The sequence below is a fragment of the Vigna unguiculata genome, chromosome 7 (assembly GCF_037176805.1).
Source record: "Vigna unguiculata cultivar grain cowpea cultivar isolate G323 ecotype 2 chromosome 7, ASM3717680v1, whole genome shotgun sequence".
Lineage (NCBI taxonomy): Eukaryota > Viridiplantae > Streptophyta > Magnoliopsida > Fabales > Fabaceae > Vigna > Vigna unguiculata.
This window is the reverse complement of record NC_140798.1, coordinates 14675003-14692763: the sequence shown is the minus strand read 5'-3', so window position 1 is coordinate 14692763 and position 17761 is coordinate 14675003. Positions and strand designations below refer to the sequence as shown.

The window sequence follows — 17761 nt, the reverse complement described above, 5'->3', positions numbered from 1 at the left end:
TGACCTTTCTCACTGCATCATTCATTATCTGACTCAAATCTTCAGACATTTGTTCATCTCTGATGGCCAACTTCAGAAGCACATCTTTGATTTCATGACAAAGTTCGTTAAAATCTGGATTTTCAGGAAATCTCTGATGGGGTTGAGGGGTGGTATTAACAGTTACAAGTAATTCTATGAAGTTGTTCTTACTTGCATCCCTCAACATATCAGACAGTATTTGCTTATTTTCGTACCACTCTTGCTCAATATTTCTGCATCTTTGATCAACTCGCAACCTTTCATCCATGGACTCTAATTTCTCTATAACTTCACCCATTAGTATCATAACTTCTTTGTAGGATGGTCCATTGGTTGCTTCAACTTGCTGTGGCGGTATATATTCTTGCTGAACACTATTTGGAACATATGGTTGCTGAGGTGGACACTCAGAATATGGTTGTTGCTCATATCCCAAAAAAGATGATCTAGGATATAGATCATTAAATTGTCGTAAAGTTAACCCACTTATATCAGGTGCAGAAGTAGGTGTGACAATTTGTTGTTGATAATCATATGAATCACATGGTTACTGTGGATAGTAATCATAATTCACTTGAAAATCACACTTTGATGATGTTATTGAGAATCCATGATATTATTAAATAAAGCTGTCAATTATGCTTTTAGTGAAACTCAGCTCATTGATTGTCATGTTCCAACAGGTGGGTGCAGAAGAAGTAGAGAGATATAGCGTTCAAGGGAAGTAAGAAACTTCTTTGCATCATTTGGGTAAGATTAGGTCAAAAGCTTTACTTAACTCTAAATAGCCTTAGTATGTAATAATGTTGCCTACATGACTATTAAACACACCTTAATCTTTGAAAAATCTAGTAGTGTAACTATCACTTCACTATATATACTATTCATTATTTAAAACACCTAAATTCAAATCTAAAATAAAAATATTTTTCTTATATTTTTTATTGTAATGGTATTGACATAAAAAATATTAGTTTTTAAAGCCAAATTTGTTTCACAGTGTAATTTTATATTTTTAAAAGTTATTTTCAGAAATATCACACTTAAAAGTAAAAGTGAAGAAGAAAACATAAAAAATAAATTGAGAACTGTTTCTCTAAGGTTGGGCTATGCTATGGCATTGCATGATTGAAATGTCACTTTTCTTTTTGGTGATATTTTCACTGCTGTTTGTGGAAACTTTGTTGAAGCATTATTTATGAATTAAGACTTGTGGGTAGATTGGTAATTTCATTGAGTTGAAAGAAAATTTTAGAAAAGATGTACTCAATTTTACCTTGGGATTGAAGTTAGAGGCTTTTGTAGGAATTGGGAGCAGTGAGCGTAAGACTATTGATTTTTGCTAATCAATGGTGTATTTCGTTGAAATGGATTTTTAATTGTTTTAATTTTCATATTAGTTTTTAATTTATTTGTTTAAATATTGTGTGTGGTGTTAATGTGTTATATAATGCTTTAATTGTTTATTTGTTTAATTTTTATTGTTTTAATTGTTTTAATTTTTATATTAGCTTTTAATATGGAAACCATATCAGGATTTTTAATTTTTTTAATTTTCATATTAATTTTTAATATGGAAACCATATCAGGATTTTTAATTGTTTTAATTTTAATATTAGTTTTTAATTTATTTGTTTAAATGTTGTGTGTGGTGTTAATGTGTTATATAATGCTTTAATTGTTTATTTGTTTAATTTTCATTGTTTTAATTGCTTTAATTTTCATATTAGTTTTTAATATGGAAACCATATCAGGATTTTTAATTGTTTTAATTTTCATATGTTTTTAATTTATTTATTTAAAATGCTTTAATTTAGTTCATATTATGTTAGTGATCAGAAAAAGGAGTATGATTTCTGAAGTTGTTGTGCTTTAACTATTACAACACCTGTTGTGGATTCTATAATATCAGGTTTGTTATTAGCTTACATTAGCAAATTATGGAAGATGTTATTCCTATTTTTATTTAAAATTGTTAATTTTAGAGAGACTTATATTATGTTATCATCTTTTAGATTAAAGATGATGGACAAATAGTGGACTAAACTTCCAAGATTTAGTAAAGAGTATGCTAATGGTCTAGAGTTATTTTTAGATTTTGCATACGCTAGCGGAAGAGTTCAAGGGAATGAGATCTTATGCCCTTGTTCCAAGTGTAGAAATCTTTATTGGGCAACAAGAAATGTGGTCTATGATCATTTAATAGCTAAAGGATTTCTAAAAGGATACAACACTTGGGTAAACCATGGGGAGTCAATACAATCATTGCCTACTCCAAGTGATGACGACATGAAAGATAATATAAATGGATTATTGCATGACACATTTAGAAATGTGGTAGAAGGAAGTGGGGACAACACTGGTCCTAATGAGGAAGCAAAAAAGTTCTACAAGTTGATTAATGAAGCAAAACAAGAGTTATATCCTGGATGCCAAAGTTTCTCCAGTCTTTCTTTCATAATCCGAATGTATCTATTGAAATGTCTTCATGGGTGGAGCAATGCCTCATTTTCTGACCTTTTACAATTATTGAAAGAAGCCATGTCGAATCTAAACATTCCTGAATCTTTTAATAAACAAAGGCCATGATTAAAGATTTAGGCCTTGATTATAAAAAGATTCATGCATGTTGAAATGAATGCATGCTATATTGGAAGGAGCACGAGAATGACACTTTTTGTGAGAAGTGTAAAGTTTCAAGATGGAAGGAATTTGGTGAAGCACATGGTGAGTTAGAGCAACAAAAGAATGAGTAGAAAGTGCCTGCAAAAATTTTAAGACACTTTCCATTGATCCCCAGACTTCAAAGGCTATTTATGTGCTCAAACACTACAGATTTAATGAGGTGGCATGAAGATGAGCGCTCAAAAGATGGAAAAATGAGACACCCTGCTGATGGTGAAGCTTGGAAAGACTTTGATAAATGCCATGCTAATTTTTATATTGAGCCTCGCAATGTAAGACTTGGTCTAGCAAGTGATGGCTTCAATCCATTTAAGACTATGAGTATATCACATAGTACATGGCCAGTCATGATGGTGGTGTACAACTTTCCGCCATGGCTATGCATGAAACCCGAATACACAATGTTGTCACTACTAATTCCTGGACCACAATCACCTGGAAATGATATTGATGTCTATTTGCAACCACTAATTGAGGAACTAAAGCAATTATGGGAAATAGGTGTAGAAACATATGATGCCTCAAGAGATCAAAAATTTCAAATGCATGCAGCTCTTTTGTGGACAATTAGTGATTATCCTAGGTATGCTATGTTGTCAGGTTGGAGCACTAAAGGAAGGTTGGCATGTTCATGTTGCAATTATGACACTCATTCGTCATACTTGAGACACAACCATAAGATGTGTTATATGAACCATCGTGTGTTTTTACCAACAAGTCATCCATGGAGGTTGAATAAGAAGTCATTCAATGGAAAGAAAGAACTTGGGTCTACACCAACTGTGTTAGAAGGTACTGATATTGTAGAAATCTTGAAGGATTTTAACAATGATTTTGGAAAGTATAGAAAAAATAAGAAAGATGGTCCATGGAAGAAAAGATCAATATTTTTTGAGTTGCCCTACTGGTCACAAAATAAATTACGTCATAATCTTGATGTAATGCATATTGAGAAAAACATATGTGATAATATTATTGGGACTTTTTTGGGCATTCAAGGCAAGACAAAAGATCATGTCAATGCACGCTATGATTTACAAGACATGGGAATTAGAAAGAATCTTCATCCTTGGGAGCTTGATGGAGGTCGTGTACAGTTTGCAAAATCTTGTTTTTCAATGAATGCACATGAAAAGCCAATTTTTTGTGCTATTTTAAAGTCCACCAAATTACCAGATGGGATTGCATCAAATATTTCAAAGTGTGTGAATGCTAGTGAAAAGAAAATAAGTGGTTATAAGAGTCATGATGCACATTTCATGCTACACTACTTGTTACAAGTTCCAATAAGATGCACAATGCTTGATGTAGTGGCTGGCCCTTTAATTCGTTTGGCTGGCCCAAAAAGTGATCCAAGTGTAGGATTTGGATTACTTAGAAGCCAATATTGTAGAAATACTTTTTCAAATGGAGACGATATTTCCTCCTAGTTTTTTTAACATAATGGTTCACTTGCCTATCCATCTAGCAAATGAAGTAAGATTGGGTGGGCCAGTTCAATTTCGGTGGATGTATCCGATTTAGAGATATTTGTGCAGACTTAAAAGTTATGTTCGAAACAAGGCTTATCCTGAGGGTTCTATTGCCGAGGGGTATTTAGCAGAAGAAGCTTTGACACTTTGCTCAAGATATATGCATAAAGACGTAGATACAAGATTGAATAGAAAAAGAAGAAATTACGAAGGTAATGATTTATGTGATGTAGATGTTTGTGATTACTTTTCAAATAGAGGTAGTGCTTTGGGTGGTAAGAAAAAAGGTAAACTATTCTCTTTGGATTTGACATCTAAGGATCAAGCTCATCGATACCTCTTATTCAACTATGACGAAATAAACATATACATCAGGTGTGATACTAGTTTATTTTTTTTCATTCTCATCTTTTGAATTATACCTTAAATCACTAATAAAGAATTATTTGTTTTTATAGAGAGTATGATGAGATTTTAAATAGGAAGACAAAAAGAAGAAAGTGGATCAAAGCTAAAACCCAAAGTCAAGAGTTTAGTGAATGGTTCAAAGATAGAGCCATGAGTGAGGATGTATCACTTCAACTTAAGTAATTCTCTCGTGGTCCAAATACTGTTGCAAGGAGGTTGTCAGGCTACCTCATCAATGGTTACAGATTTCATACTACAAAGAGAGATGCTAGACGCAAAACTCAAAATTCTGGTGTAACTTTGGTTTCATTAACACCAAGTTATGCAAGTTCCAAGGATGAAAATCCTAGGATAGAACCCATCACTTATTATGGGGCAATCAATGACATAATTGAGTTAGACTATTATGAGCATTTCAAGTTTGTGATGTTTAAGTGTGATTGGTTTGAGAGTGATGCAGACAAACATGGGCTTACATGTGTTTATTTCAACAAAAAATGTTACCAAAATGATCCCTTTGTGTTGCCTTCTCAAGTCCACCAATGCTTTTATGTTGAAGATCCTTTTGAAACAAGTAAACATTATGTTTTGAAGACGATTCCAAGAGATTTATTTAATATGGGTGATCACTCACAAGTAAATAATTCTGATAATGATGATGAATTCAATTGGGTTAGGGAAGACATGCCTGTAACAGTAGCTGAGAAACCTTATAAAGATTTGGAGAAAGATTATTCTGATGATCTTGATTTTGATGAGACTTTTTTTGACTATATGGACTAAGAGGAGGATGGCTAGTGTTGATAGAATGGATTTTGTAGTTTGGATCTTTTTATGTAACAAGATGCAGAATTGTAAGATAAGTCTCTCTGCTTTAGTTTGACATGAATAAGTCTCTCTGTTTTTCCTATAATTGTAAGATAACTTTTTAAACATTTCCTCATATAATGTGGTGTTGATAGAATGACTCTATTTTTCTGTTGTTCATCTCTATTTAAAATTTTGTTATATGTTTGGTTGTACGAACTACTGTTGCTATCATGAAATGTGGTGAATAACTTTTAAAATTTCCTTAGCAAAAGTTCCTCAACTATCAATTGAGCTACTATACAAATCTTGGTGAAATGTGGTGAAATGTCGTTTTGTATAATTGTCTTGTACAAAGAAGAGGGTCTATCTGCTATTTTTTGAATCCCGAGTATTGGAAGTGTATTGGACAAAAACAGCTCTACATTCAGAACTTTTTGTTGTTTCAAAGGAGTTTCCAGGAATTAACGAATTAGTTGTTTTAAATCCTTTTATGGCTAAAAAATGTTTCATTTTCTATGTTGATTAAGTGCGGGGATTATTAGGTATATGCTGATTAACTATGATACACAGTTGTAAAGGTCATGATTGAACAAAAAATAAAAGTACAGAACACATGTTAGTAGGTGGTTTATGTCACTTTATCCCTCAAGTCTTTTTCTTTTCTATTGTAAATTTCAATGTTTCTAATTCAGGTGCAATTGGTTTTTTCGCAGAAGAACCTCTCCTCTTATGAGGCTCATGTGCTAGACCACCTTTAAATGTTTTCATCAAGAGATCTATCCATTGAAACTGTGTGGAACCATTTCTTTTCATGACAATATCAATTGAGCTACTGTACAAATCTTGTTACTGTACAATTCTGGCAGGTCTATATCAACATAAATATGTAGCCATTAAATTGATTTGTTTTATATTGCAGGTCAACTTTAAAAAGGAACACATAACAGTGATAACAGTGATAAATTAATTTCTTATTACACTAACACAATGTATCAAAGTTAAGCTCTGAATGAAAATTTGGCTTCCAAATTTTATTGCTAAATTTTACTACAGATTCTTGAAGTCAAGGAAGCAGTTGAAGAAGCTACAGATTGCAGTTGAAGATCTCTAAGAACCATATTTTGTGTACAACTTTAACTGACTCATATTTCTCCCAAGCCACATTTAGGTTCATTTATGTGACATTTGAGGGATACACAAAATCTGTAACTCTAGAATAAGCTTGAATAGAAAACTTAATATTGTCTATTCTTCATCTCTTTATCACTTATATGTTTATTATTCTTCATATCTGCATCACTTCTCATTTATATGTATTTCCTTGCTTGTTAGTTATGCTTAATTGCATTTTTTTTTCTTACTTATTTTTGCTCTTAACTTCCTAAAAGGGTAGATGAAACCTCAAGGCAACAACATTCAAATGAGTGCTTCAAGTATGGAACTTCATCAAGTAAAATCAAGCAAAGAATTGCTAAGGAAAATGCAAATTACACATGGAAAGATGACAAGCAATCAATGTAGAACTACTGCACCTAGAATTGTTGCTGAAACACAACTAAACTTGCCTACTTTTAAGTTGCATGACCATGCAAATTTGGATAGGAGGCTTAGCTCGAGAAATCAGAATGGGAAACTCAAGAAAAAGGCAGCAAATGTAGCTGATAAATCAAAGGAAAAGCTACTACAAATTGAAAGAGCATTCACTCAAGTCACTAATTCAAGTGTTGATCAACAACCCAATAAAAAGGGAGTGTCACAAGAGGAAAATTCTAAGAAAAGGAGATTGCCTATGAAAGGAACGATGGTAGATGATAAGTCAAGATCTAAGCAAGGACTAGTGATTGAAGATGTTGAATCAATGACAAGATGAGGTGTTGCTCCTAAGGATACAAAAACAAAATTGGGGTCAATGTCAATTGATCAATTTCTTAAAGAAAATGGAAGCATTGATGATGAAGACAAAAATATTCAAAATGGAGGTGAGGAGGCAGAACAATATGTTGGTGAAGGAAATACATACCAAGATGAAGATGGCGAATTGAATGAAAAAGAAGGTAAATATTTTATTATTAGCATTTGACAATTTGTTTTTCATATGTAATATTTAATTTTGTGAGTTGAATGTCAAAATAGGGACAAAGAAGAAAAGAACAAGAGGACCAACTCAATGCTTAGCAATACACGGAAGATCAATGCAAGATCGTCCAAAAGTTGTATTGGATGTAGATGGAGAACCTATTGGTCCGACTGACAAAATTGTAACTGACTTGAGTTATTTCCTTGGCACAATAGCGAGGAATTCAAGCTTTTGTCCCTTGATTTACACAAGTTTCAAAGCTCTACTCAAAGATAAAGATAATAAGGCTCATATATGGACATATGTTCTGGTATGAAAACTAAACTTATATTGATTTGGCGACATAAATATTTCTTAAAATTCATCCATTTAATGTTTTTTTATGTAGGAAAAGTTCAATATTAGTGATAAAGGAGAGAAAGCCGTATTTACTCGTATAAATGATGCATGGAGACTCTACAAAAGTTTTATCAAGAAAAAACACTTTTCAAAGTACTCCACATTGAAGGATCGGCTAAAACATCATCCTTTATTCCTTTCTGAAGCTCATTTCAAGCAATTGCTCAAATATTGGAACAATAGTACTATCCAGGTAAGTTTATTTGATGTCTTATTACGTTAAAGCTACGTGTTATAATCTACCTTGATTGTTATTTTTCTCTTATCCTAATGTAGAGCTTTAGCAAGAGAAATGCTGCAAATAAAGCTAAGCAAAAGTACATCCATCGCATGGGACCAACTAGTTTTGCTAGAATTCATGCTGAATTGGTAATATATTTCTACTTATGTCATCGTATGTTTTATATCTAATGCAAAATATGCTAATTGACCTTTTTCTTATTGTAGCGTACCAAGAAAGAGGTAGGAGAAAAAGTTACTCAAGCTGAAATGTTTATTACAACTCGTCAACGTCGAGAAGGCCGAAAAGGAAAAGAATTGGATGAAGAAACACATAATGCTATGTATAGATTCCTTTTTCTCAATATAAATAAATCTCCTTTATTCATTGTATAGATCTACATAATGATTTTTTATTTTTGTTTTATTAGATTAAGCTTCAAGGTTCCATTCAAAACTCAAGTGATTCTGCAGAACAAACATTTAAATCACTGTTTGGAAAAGAAAAGCCTGGGAGGGTACGTTGTTACGGAAAGACTATGACATCATCACAATTTAGGAAAAATGAAGAAATTGCTACCATCAAGAAAGAACATGCAAACGCAATTAGTGGTATGACAAAGGAAATACAAGATCTACGAGCAATTGTAAATTTTGTGGTAAGGCAACAAAATCCAAATTTAGATGAAGAGGACTTAAATAATATGATGGCACGCATTTTAGGTAAAGAAAGTAGTGCAACAGGGCCATATTTATCTGCATCAACCCATGATCCGCAGGTAAAGAAAAGTTTTTAATTGTACTTCCATCATTAATATCAATGTAAAATACCCAAAAGTTTAATACTAAATAGGATATGGTTAGGATGTTGCAATAACTACTTATTGATGCTTTAGACTCTTAGCAACTAAAATATTGGTATTTTGTGCTTATTAGGTGTTACATTAGATTAATACTATACTATAAACTCTCAAATCATGTTTGTTATTTAACATCTATGATACATTATGTAAGAGAAGAATCATGATGAGTATAATGTTACATTTTAGGTCTCTACTTCACTCATGAACATGCATTTGTTGGAACTTAGAAATGATTGAAAACATGTGATTCAATGCACATTTACATGTTAAATTTGACTTAATTAACTTGTTATAATGTATAATATGTTGGAAAAATGTGATAATATATTGTGTTGTTGTTTGTAGCTAGAAAACAAAGAAGATCATGAAGACAATGAAGGCTATGAAGATTATGAAGACAATCTTATAGAATAATGATCTTTGTTATGTAGTTAAGAAACATTAGACATATTATATTTTAGCTTTCTAGCTAAAACTTTGAAAGGTTCATCCTTAATAATGACTTCAAGATAGTTATTTTAATAGTTTTCATTCTAGCATTGAAATATATGTATGAATGACATTTAATATTCATTCAATTATGAATATTTTGCGTACGAATATTGTTTGAGGTGTTGACTATTGTGGTGCCTAATTGTATAATATTGTGATTTGAAGAGGTACACTTTTTTCACATTGAACTTTTCTATAAAAACACATTTTAATAAATGTGGCTTAAACTCAAAGACAATATTTATAAGGGTGTTGTCTATTATTAGGATATTAAGCCACGGTTTTAACAATGTTATCGTATTGAAAACCGTGGCCTAATGCCTACACCAACGGCCACCTAGACTACGGCTAAGAAACTGTTGTCTAAACTTTAGCCCAAGTTTTTACGATTTAGGCCATAGTTTTGTGGTGTTGTCTAAAATACTTTTTGTTGTAGTGACATACCCGGATGTGCTTTTCCGATCATCTACATTTCCACACCAATCATTGTCTGAGTACCCTACTAATCGGTAATCGTTCGACCTAGTGTAGTATAATCCGAGTGATGTTGTTCCCCGCACATACCTCAATATTCTTTTCAGTGCTTTCCAATGTGTGTAGCTCGACTCCTCCTTGTATCGACTAACTATTCCAACACTTAGTAACAAATTCGGCCTTGTACTCATCAAGTAACGAAGACTTCCAACCAAGCTTCTGTATTTGTTGGCATCTACGTGATCTCCTCCATCAAACTTTGAAAGTGTTGTACCTGGTTCTATTGGGGTTGAAACTAGGTTGCAGCTCGCCATCTTAAATTTTCTCAGAATGTCCTCGACATATCTTTCTTGAGACACAAAGATACTTGTCTCAAGTTGTTTGACTTCCAGCCCAAGAAAGTATCTCATATGTCCCAAGTTCGTCATTTTAAACTCTTTCTCCATGGTTCTTTTGAAATTCTTAATTAATTCTGCATCATTACCCATGAACATAAGGTCATCAACATAAAGAGCTATCAACATTATCCTACCTCCACGCTTCTTTATATATAGTGTGTGTTCAATCGGGCATTGTTCATATTTATTTTCCACGAAATAAGTGTGGATTCGGTCATTCCACGCCCTTGGAGCTTGTTTCAGGCAATGAAGAGCCTTTTTCAGCCTCAACACCTTCTTTTCTTCACCTCTCCTCTGTAGCCGAGTGGTTGCTCAATGTAGACCTCTTCCTTTAACACACCATTCAGAAAAGCCGACTTTACGTCCATTTGGAAAATGGGCCATTTTTTCTAAGCTGCTACAGAAATTAGTAGATGAACAGTCTCCATCCTAGTAATAGGTGCAAACACCTCGGCATAGTCAACTCCTTCCCTCTATCTATAGCCTTTTACCACCAATCGAGCTTTATATCGCTCTATCTCACCTTGTGCATTCATTTTCTTCTTGAAAACCCACTTTATTCCAATGGGTCGAGCTCCTTGTGGTAACTCGGATAATTCCTACGTGTTGTTACGTTCTATCGCAGTAATCTCCTTGTCCATTGCCTTCTTCCATTTCTCATCCACCACGACAAAGACGGCCTTCGGCAGTCGTTTGTTCGGTGGAAACGACTGGAACACGCAGGGGAAGGCTTATACTTGGTGAATAACACTCGAATCTCACTGGTTTAGATACCCTAGGAGGACAAATCCTCATCTAAGGTGAAAGGTTTGAGCAGAGACGAAAGTGGGAGTGTTTTCAATCAGATTTATCATTCATCTAAGCTAAATTGTTATAATGGTAGCTTGCCTCTTTTATAACGAGAAGAAGAGGCAAGGAAAACGTGAACCCTAACTACGACTGGGACTCTTGGAGAAGAAAGTGTAAAACCCTAACAACTAAGGGTTTGGGTGTGGCCAAGAACACTACAACAAAGGGGTGCAGCCCTCTTTGATCATTAACCCTAACTAGCAGACGGTGGAATGAGGGAAAAGCCTTGCTGCTTGAGATGCAACGCAACTAGCTGGATTAAGTTTCGTGGCAGATGGAAGATGCGCCCAGGTAACATGCTAGTAACTGCTGGAAGCTTTGAAGGAATTGGGCTAGAAGCCCAATTTGTGATACAAGACGCGATTGATGCTTATCGCATAAGCACATAAGCACGTGCAACTGAAAATTAGGAAAAGTCATGCGGTCCACATTGGTGCCAGGAAGCTGATTTAAGATGAAGCCCAATTCCCTCCTTCACGCTCTATTCATTTGGAAGATGCGTGCCTTGCTTATTTCCACACCCCATCACGCATGATGTGTTGCGCGACCCAACACGGGAACACTTGATGCAGTTAAAGTACTGTGAGGAAATCCCGTAAGCGCTAGCATCAGGATTGGCAGCAAGGGTTATTGGTTGCTGCCATTTTGGTTGGCCCATCCGAGAATTAGATTTGTAGACATGGACTGCACAATAAAGCCCAATTATTAAACTGAAAATAAAGCATTTCAAAAATATGTATTTATTTAATAACAAAGATAAACTAAATGGGCCAGGCCATTAGCCCAAACTATGAGCCTTAGTGGGCTAACATCATCCTCTCCCTCTTGAAGAGCATCTGTCCTCAGATCAAAAGGGTTGAGAAAGGCTCACAGTAACTAAATTGAATGGTCCACCTGGATCAAAAACAAACTTGTAGTAGTCATCAAATAAAATTGAATTAAAATCATAATGACCATGCAGTAAAATTGATTGGGAAAGTTGTGAAAATAGGCTTTTAAAGATTGAAAAGGATGGTATTAGGCCGACTTCACAAAAACAGTGTTGCACACCTTGACGGGGATGATTTGTGAAAATAATGTTAATGTCAAAGTGTGTTTTGGCAAAACAAGTTGAGGAGGATGAAATAAGGGAATGAGTTGGAGAACAAAAAATTTAAGAAGGAAACAAAACAAAAGATTTAATGAAGAAGTGGGAAGAATGTAAAGAGTGGAAAACTCCCTTTGAAAATTGAGACTTAATGGAAGGAATTGGTGAAGGATTGATCACCAGATCCCTAATAATGGGTTCCCTTTTTGCTTTTAAAATGTTCTTTAACTCCACCACTTGTGATTGTATTTCATGCTCACTTTCATGTTTTATATTCTCTCTTTCCTCTAATTCTTTTCTATCATTCTCTTCTTTTGTTTTTCTTAGACTTTCCTCTTTAGCCTTTTCTTCTTCCTCTTTCTTCTTGCTCTCTTTTATCTCTTTTTCCTTTTGTTCTCTTTGAGCACAAAGCATCTCAAGCTCTTCTTTTCCTCTCTTCTTTTCAATCTCTCGAAGCTTTTGATGTTTAGCTTGCTCTCTCTTATATTTTTCTCTCTTTCTTGGTTCACTCGAGAGCAAGTCTAAATTGTCCTTAAAATCTTTTTCTAGTCTAGAAAACTTATCAATGTTTTGGATGAATGCATCCCCAATGTCAATAAAGTCTTCTATCCTAGCTTGTTGCGCTTTAGTGATCCTAAATGAAGGGGGAATGAAATATTTCCACATGCATGTTTATAATTCATAAAATGTATTGATGCATGATTTTCTCTCCTTTTTCACTCTATATTCCCTTTCTTGCCACCACTCATATGCACGTCCTACAAACTTAGAAATAACATGACTAAGAATATCAACTTGACTATATTTACTAAACAAAGGTTGCACCAATTTCTCTGTATCCCACATGCAATCTCTAAATGATATTAGTCCTATATCTTCCCCAAAGAATGGAATATCACTATGAATAGTATGATGTAACTCATGACTACTATTATGCCTACCTAAATGCATACTATTATGCCTACCTAAAAGCACACAGCTAGAAGAAGAAAAACTCATTTTGAAACACTTTTAGCAAAACAAATTTCACAAAGATTTGAGGAATTCCTAAAGAGAAAATAATGGAAAAGATATCTAGAGATACTCCCAGGAAAGGGAGGTGAGTCTCATGGACAAGCTTAGAAACCAAGAATTTCCTAGCCAGAGATTTCTAAATTTCTTTCACAAAAATTCTCAATAGAAATTCAAATGAAAACAGATTGTGTGAAAAAAATGTGTATGAACTTATGACCAAAGAAAGGTCAACTAGGTGGTAAAAGAACTTGCACCTAGATATCACAGTGACCTAAAACAGAAAGCTAAACATACAATTCACACAAAACAGAACCTGGACATTGAAAAACAGAGCATAAAAGCTGAAAACATAAAGACTGAAAACTTAAAAACTGAAAACATAAACTAGACGAAAAATGAAAGCCTAAGTGAAGATACAAGTGGCCTTTGGAACCCCTTGAACCTCACACTAAACACGCTTAAACTATTACAATTAAATGCTAAGGATGGGATTGCTCTAAAGCATTTCCCCCTTAAGCCAAATGAAAGGGAAAAGAAACAGCAAACTAAAAAAAGTACACCCAAAATACCGTGATATGAAAACAACAAATCACAAAATAAAAGAATGTTATGCTATGTCTCTCTCGGTCCAGCCTCCAAAACATATATCCCTCAAGTGTTTCTTCCACTTTGATGCTCCCAAGTCCCAGCTTACGCTACAATTCTCTCGACAATGTACTCTCACAATAGATTCACTCACCCTCCTCCAAGAAGAGGCTTCACCTACAAAGGCTGCAAAAATAGTGAGTATGCAGGATCCAACACAGAATCAAGTGCAAATCAAGCTGCGTGAAAGGAAAAAAAATTCATAAAAACAATAAAAGCTCAAATGAAAGAATGGGACAACATCAATTGAAAGATTTAATAGACAAACTCAAATGATAACCAACAAAGACAAGTAAGAAACAAGGCAAAGCAAGAAAGGATGGCACACAAAAGAGAACCTAAAGAATAGGTCTAGAATAAGATGAATAAAACTAAAATCAAGCAAAGACTCAAAGCAAGTTGAATCAAGAGCATATGCAATTGACATTGAAAAGAGCAGTATTCATTTTGGAAACTGTCAAGTCAACTTGTATTTTGCTGAATCAAATGTGTTCAAATTCAATCAAGACCGAATCATTCTCTATCAGATGCTTTTTCTCATTATAATTTTTTTCACTTTCTTTCTTTCCTTTTAATTCTCAAAGATCTTAACAACAGCTCACAACAGTGTCAATGTGCTACTGCCAAATCAGTGATCAAATGCATATAACAGAGTTCAAAGTTGATTCAACTTAAAAAAAACAATGGAAATAGACATACAAGAAATTAATCAATCAGCCAATGGATATAGCTCAGCAGTATGCAGTAGAATTGACACAGATTGAATCAGACTAGCTAGAACACCACTGGATGAACACACTAGACAGTAATCTGATAAAACAGAAACTGCGAAAAGAAAGCCAGGCCAGAAACTCTACTGCACTCAACAAAAAAGGCCAAATATGATGTAGCAAACAGAATGTGCAATATTGATTGTTGCACAACAGGATATAACCAAGGTAGTACATTACAACGATATGCAACTCAATCAGCTTAGACAAGCACAAAAATCTACCAGTTATGAATATGTTGTAAATCAGTGTAAGTAATGAAAATCAACCTTGGATAGGTGGAGAAATATAAGAAACACTGATTTAGCAAAATTGAACACTACAATATATTGTCTCATGGTAACTGATATTGCAAAAGTTGTAGTGAAAACAACAACAAGATCTTGGCCAAAGCATTCAAATTAAGAAACTAGAGTGCTTCCAACACATAAAACAACACAATGGAGTGAAACAGATGCAGTCTTTAAACTATGGAGCATAGAACTGCTATGCAAAATTTTGTTTCAATCACAAGACCTCACACCAATATTGGAATGAAAACATGATACTGGCTTTAAAATCAACATGGATTTCAATCATCAACAAAGCAAATAGTAGTAAACTGAGCAGAACTGGAAGCAAAACACAATGCGCATGGTTCAATTCTGAATAACAGAATTCTGCAAATGAATATTAATGTTGAAAGTGATGTGCACAGTAATGGAATCATGCCAGTAAAACTGTAAAACTGCCTATGCATACACATGACCAAGCTGGAGGTTCCACATATAGAGTCTGATACAAATTAGAGCTCGCATTGATAGATTAGTCACTAAATGCTTCGGTCACAGCAATCCTTGGCCATCAGACTCAAAGTGCAGCACAACAACACAACTCAAAAGCAAAGATAGCAATTGAACATAAAAAATGATTGCAAAATCAACAAGCAATGACAACTCGGACAAACATAAACCCAGCACGATTGAAACACGAAACAGTGAAAACTGAAACACTACAGAATATTACTATTGATCTAGTAGTAATATGTGAACTCCACAATACATTAGAACAGAAACTAAGCATGTGATAGACAAAACAAGGACTAAAACTGAGAGAAAACTATGACAATACGCAAATTAGGCAACATCTATGGAATCATTGACATAGAAAATGAACTAAACAAAACCTAAGACAAAAACACGAGATTATACAATTTAAAGCTAGGTAATCAAAACTAAAATTAAAGCCTAACTGTGACATACATTGAATGACAAAATCAGAGAGCGTATGACATTGCATCACATATTCATTCAGAAAATTAGATCAACGCATTTTGAATCAATTTCAGCAAAAAATATCACCACAACACAGATTCAACAGACAAAAGTAGACTCAATCAGCGCATGAACAAGACGGAATCAAACATAATAATAAGAAAAACAAAGATAAAAGACGAAGAATACTCATCTTTGAAGACCTTCGAGAACCGATTGGCTCTGAATACCACTTGATGAGGCCATCGGCGCCGTTAATCGGTAGAATTTGTACTCCGTTCGACAGAGACGGCCTCCGGTAGTCGTTTGTTCGGTGGAAACGACTAGAAAATGCAACAGAAGGCTTATACTTGGTGAATAACGCTGGAATCTCACTGGTTTGGAAACCCTAGGAGGATAAATCCTCATCTAAGGTAAAGGGTTTGAGCAGAGACGAAAGTGGGAGTGTTCTCAACCAGATTTATCATTCATCTAAGTTAAACTGTTACAATGGTAGCTTGCCTCTTGTATAAGGAGAAGAAGAGGCAAGGAAAACGTTAACCCTAACTACGACTGGGACTCTTGGAGAAGAAAGTGTAAAACCCTAGTAACTACAAGAAAGGGGCACAACCCTCTTTCATCATTAACCCTAACTAGCAGACGCTGGAATGAGGGAAGGGCCTTCCTGCTTGAGATGCAACGCAACTGGCTGGATCAAGTTTCGTGGCAGATGGAAGATGCGCCCAAGTAACATGCTAGTAACTACTGGAAGCTTTGAAGGAATTGGGCTGGAAGCCCAATTTGTGATACAAGACGTGACTGATGCTTATCACATAAGCACATAAGCACCCGCAGCTGAAAATTAGGAAAAGTCATGTGGTCCTCATTGGTGGTAGGGAGTTGATTTAAGATGAGGTGCAATTCCCTACTTCGCGCTCCAATCATTTGGCAGATGCGTGCCTTGCTTCTTTCCACACCCCATCACGCATGATGTGCTGCGCAACCCAACACGGGAACACTTGATGCAATTAAAGTACTGTGAGAAAATAAAGCAAGGGTTATTGGTTGCTGCCCTTTTGGTTGGCTCATCCGAGAATTAGATTTGTAGACATGGGTTGCAGAATAAAGCCTAATTATTAGACTGAAAATAAAGCATTTCAAAAATATGTATTTATTTAATAACAAAGATAAACTAAATGGGCCAGGCCATTAGCCCAAACTATGAGCCTTGGTGGGGTCACATCATCTTCAAAACTAACATCTTTCGATTCTGCCAAAAGACATACAGCATGTACCTCGTTAGTTGTATTATATATGTCTAGTAGGCTCCGAGTTATGGGCTGCAATGGTTCTTCTTCCTCGTTAGAGACCTCCTGTTGTCTTGCTGGTACATTGTCTAGATTTCTTCTTTCACTTGTTAGGCTTCCAAAGGTAGTTTTTGAGCTCCCACTTGTCGTTGCTGAGCTCTTAATTGTCACTACCGAGTTGTTCCATTCGTTCTCCTTATCTATTACAACATCTCGATTCACAAGAACTTTGCTTGTTATTGGATTAAAAAATTTATAGCCCTTTTTTTTTCATCATATCCAATAAAAACAAGTTTCTTACTCCTGTCCTCGAGCTTGGTTCTTTGTGGCGCTGGAACATGAGCATATGATACACTTCCAAATACCTTCAAGTGAGATACACATGGTTTCTTTCCACTCCATGCTTCATGTGGTGTCTGTCCATTGAGCTTTGCATGAGGACACCCGTTCTGCACATATACTGCACACTGCACTAATTCAGCCCAAAATTCTTTTGACATATTCTTACCTTTCAACATTGCTCGAACCATGTTGAAAAT

The 17761-nt window shown here is 34.8% G+C and overlaps 1 protein-coding gene and 1 pseudogene across 1 annotated transcript; both read left to right on the top strand.

Annotated features, from left to right (window-relative positions):
- The first annotated feature begins 2046 nt into the window (after window positions 1-2046).
- LOC114194868 (uncharacterized) lies at window positions 2047-5369 on the top strand (annotated as a pseudogene).
- Window positions 5370-7305: 1936 nt separating this feature from the next.
- LOC114191199 (uncharacterized) lies at window positions 7306-9368 on the top strand. Its single transcript, XM_085675486.1, has 7 exons — window positions 7306-7450; window positions 7530-7783; window positions 7862-8065; window positions 8149-8241; window positions 8320-8430; window positions 8523-8870; window positions 9300-9368. Exons 1-7 carry the CDS (start codon window positions 7306-7308, stop codon window positions 9366-9368), a joined length of 1224 nt encoding a protein of 407 aa, XP_085531612.1.
- Window positions 9369-17761: the final 8393 nt, after the last annotated feature.

Bases quoted from the DNA above. Each gene is read 5' to 3' on its own strand.
- LOC114191199 (XM_085675486.1), top strand. From the start codon at position 7,306: ATGTCAATTGATCAATTTCTTAAAGAAAATGGAAGCATTGATGATGAA. The intron at 8,242-8,319 runs GTAATATATTTC...TTCTTATTGTAG, and splicing joins CTAGAATTCATGCTGAATTG to CGTACCAAGAAAGAGGTAGG. The intron at 8,431-8,522 runs GCTATGTATAGA...TTGTTTTATTAG, and splicing joins TGGATGAAGAAACACATAAT to ATTAAGCTTCAAGGTTCCAT.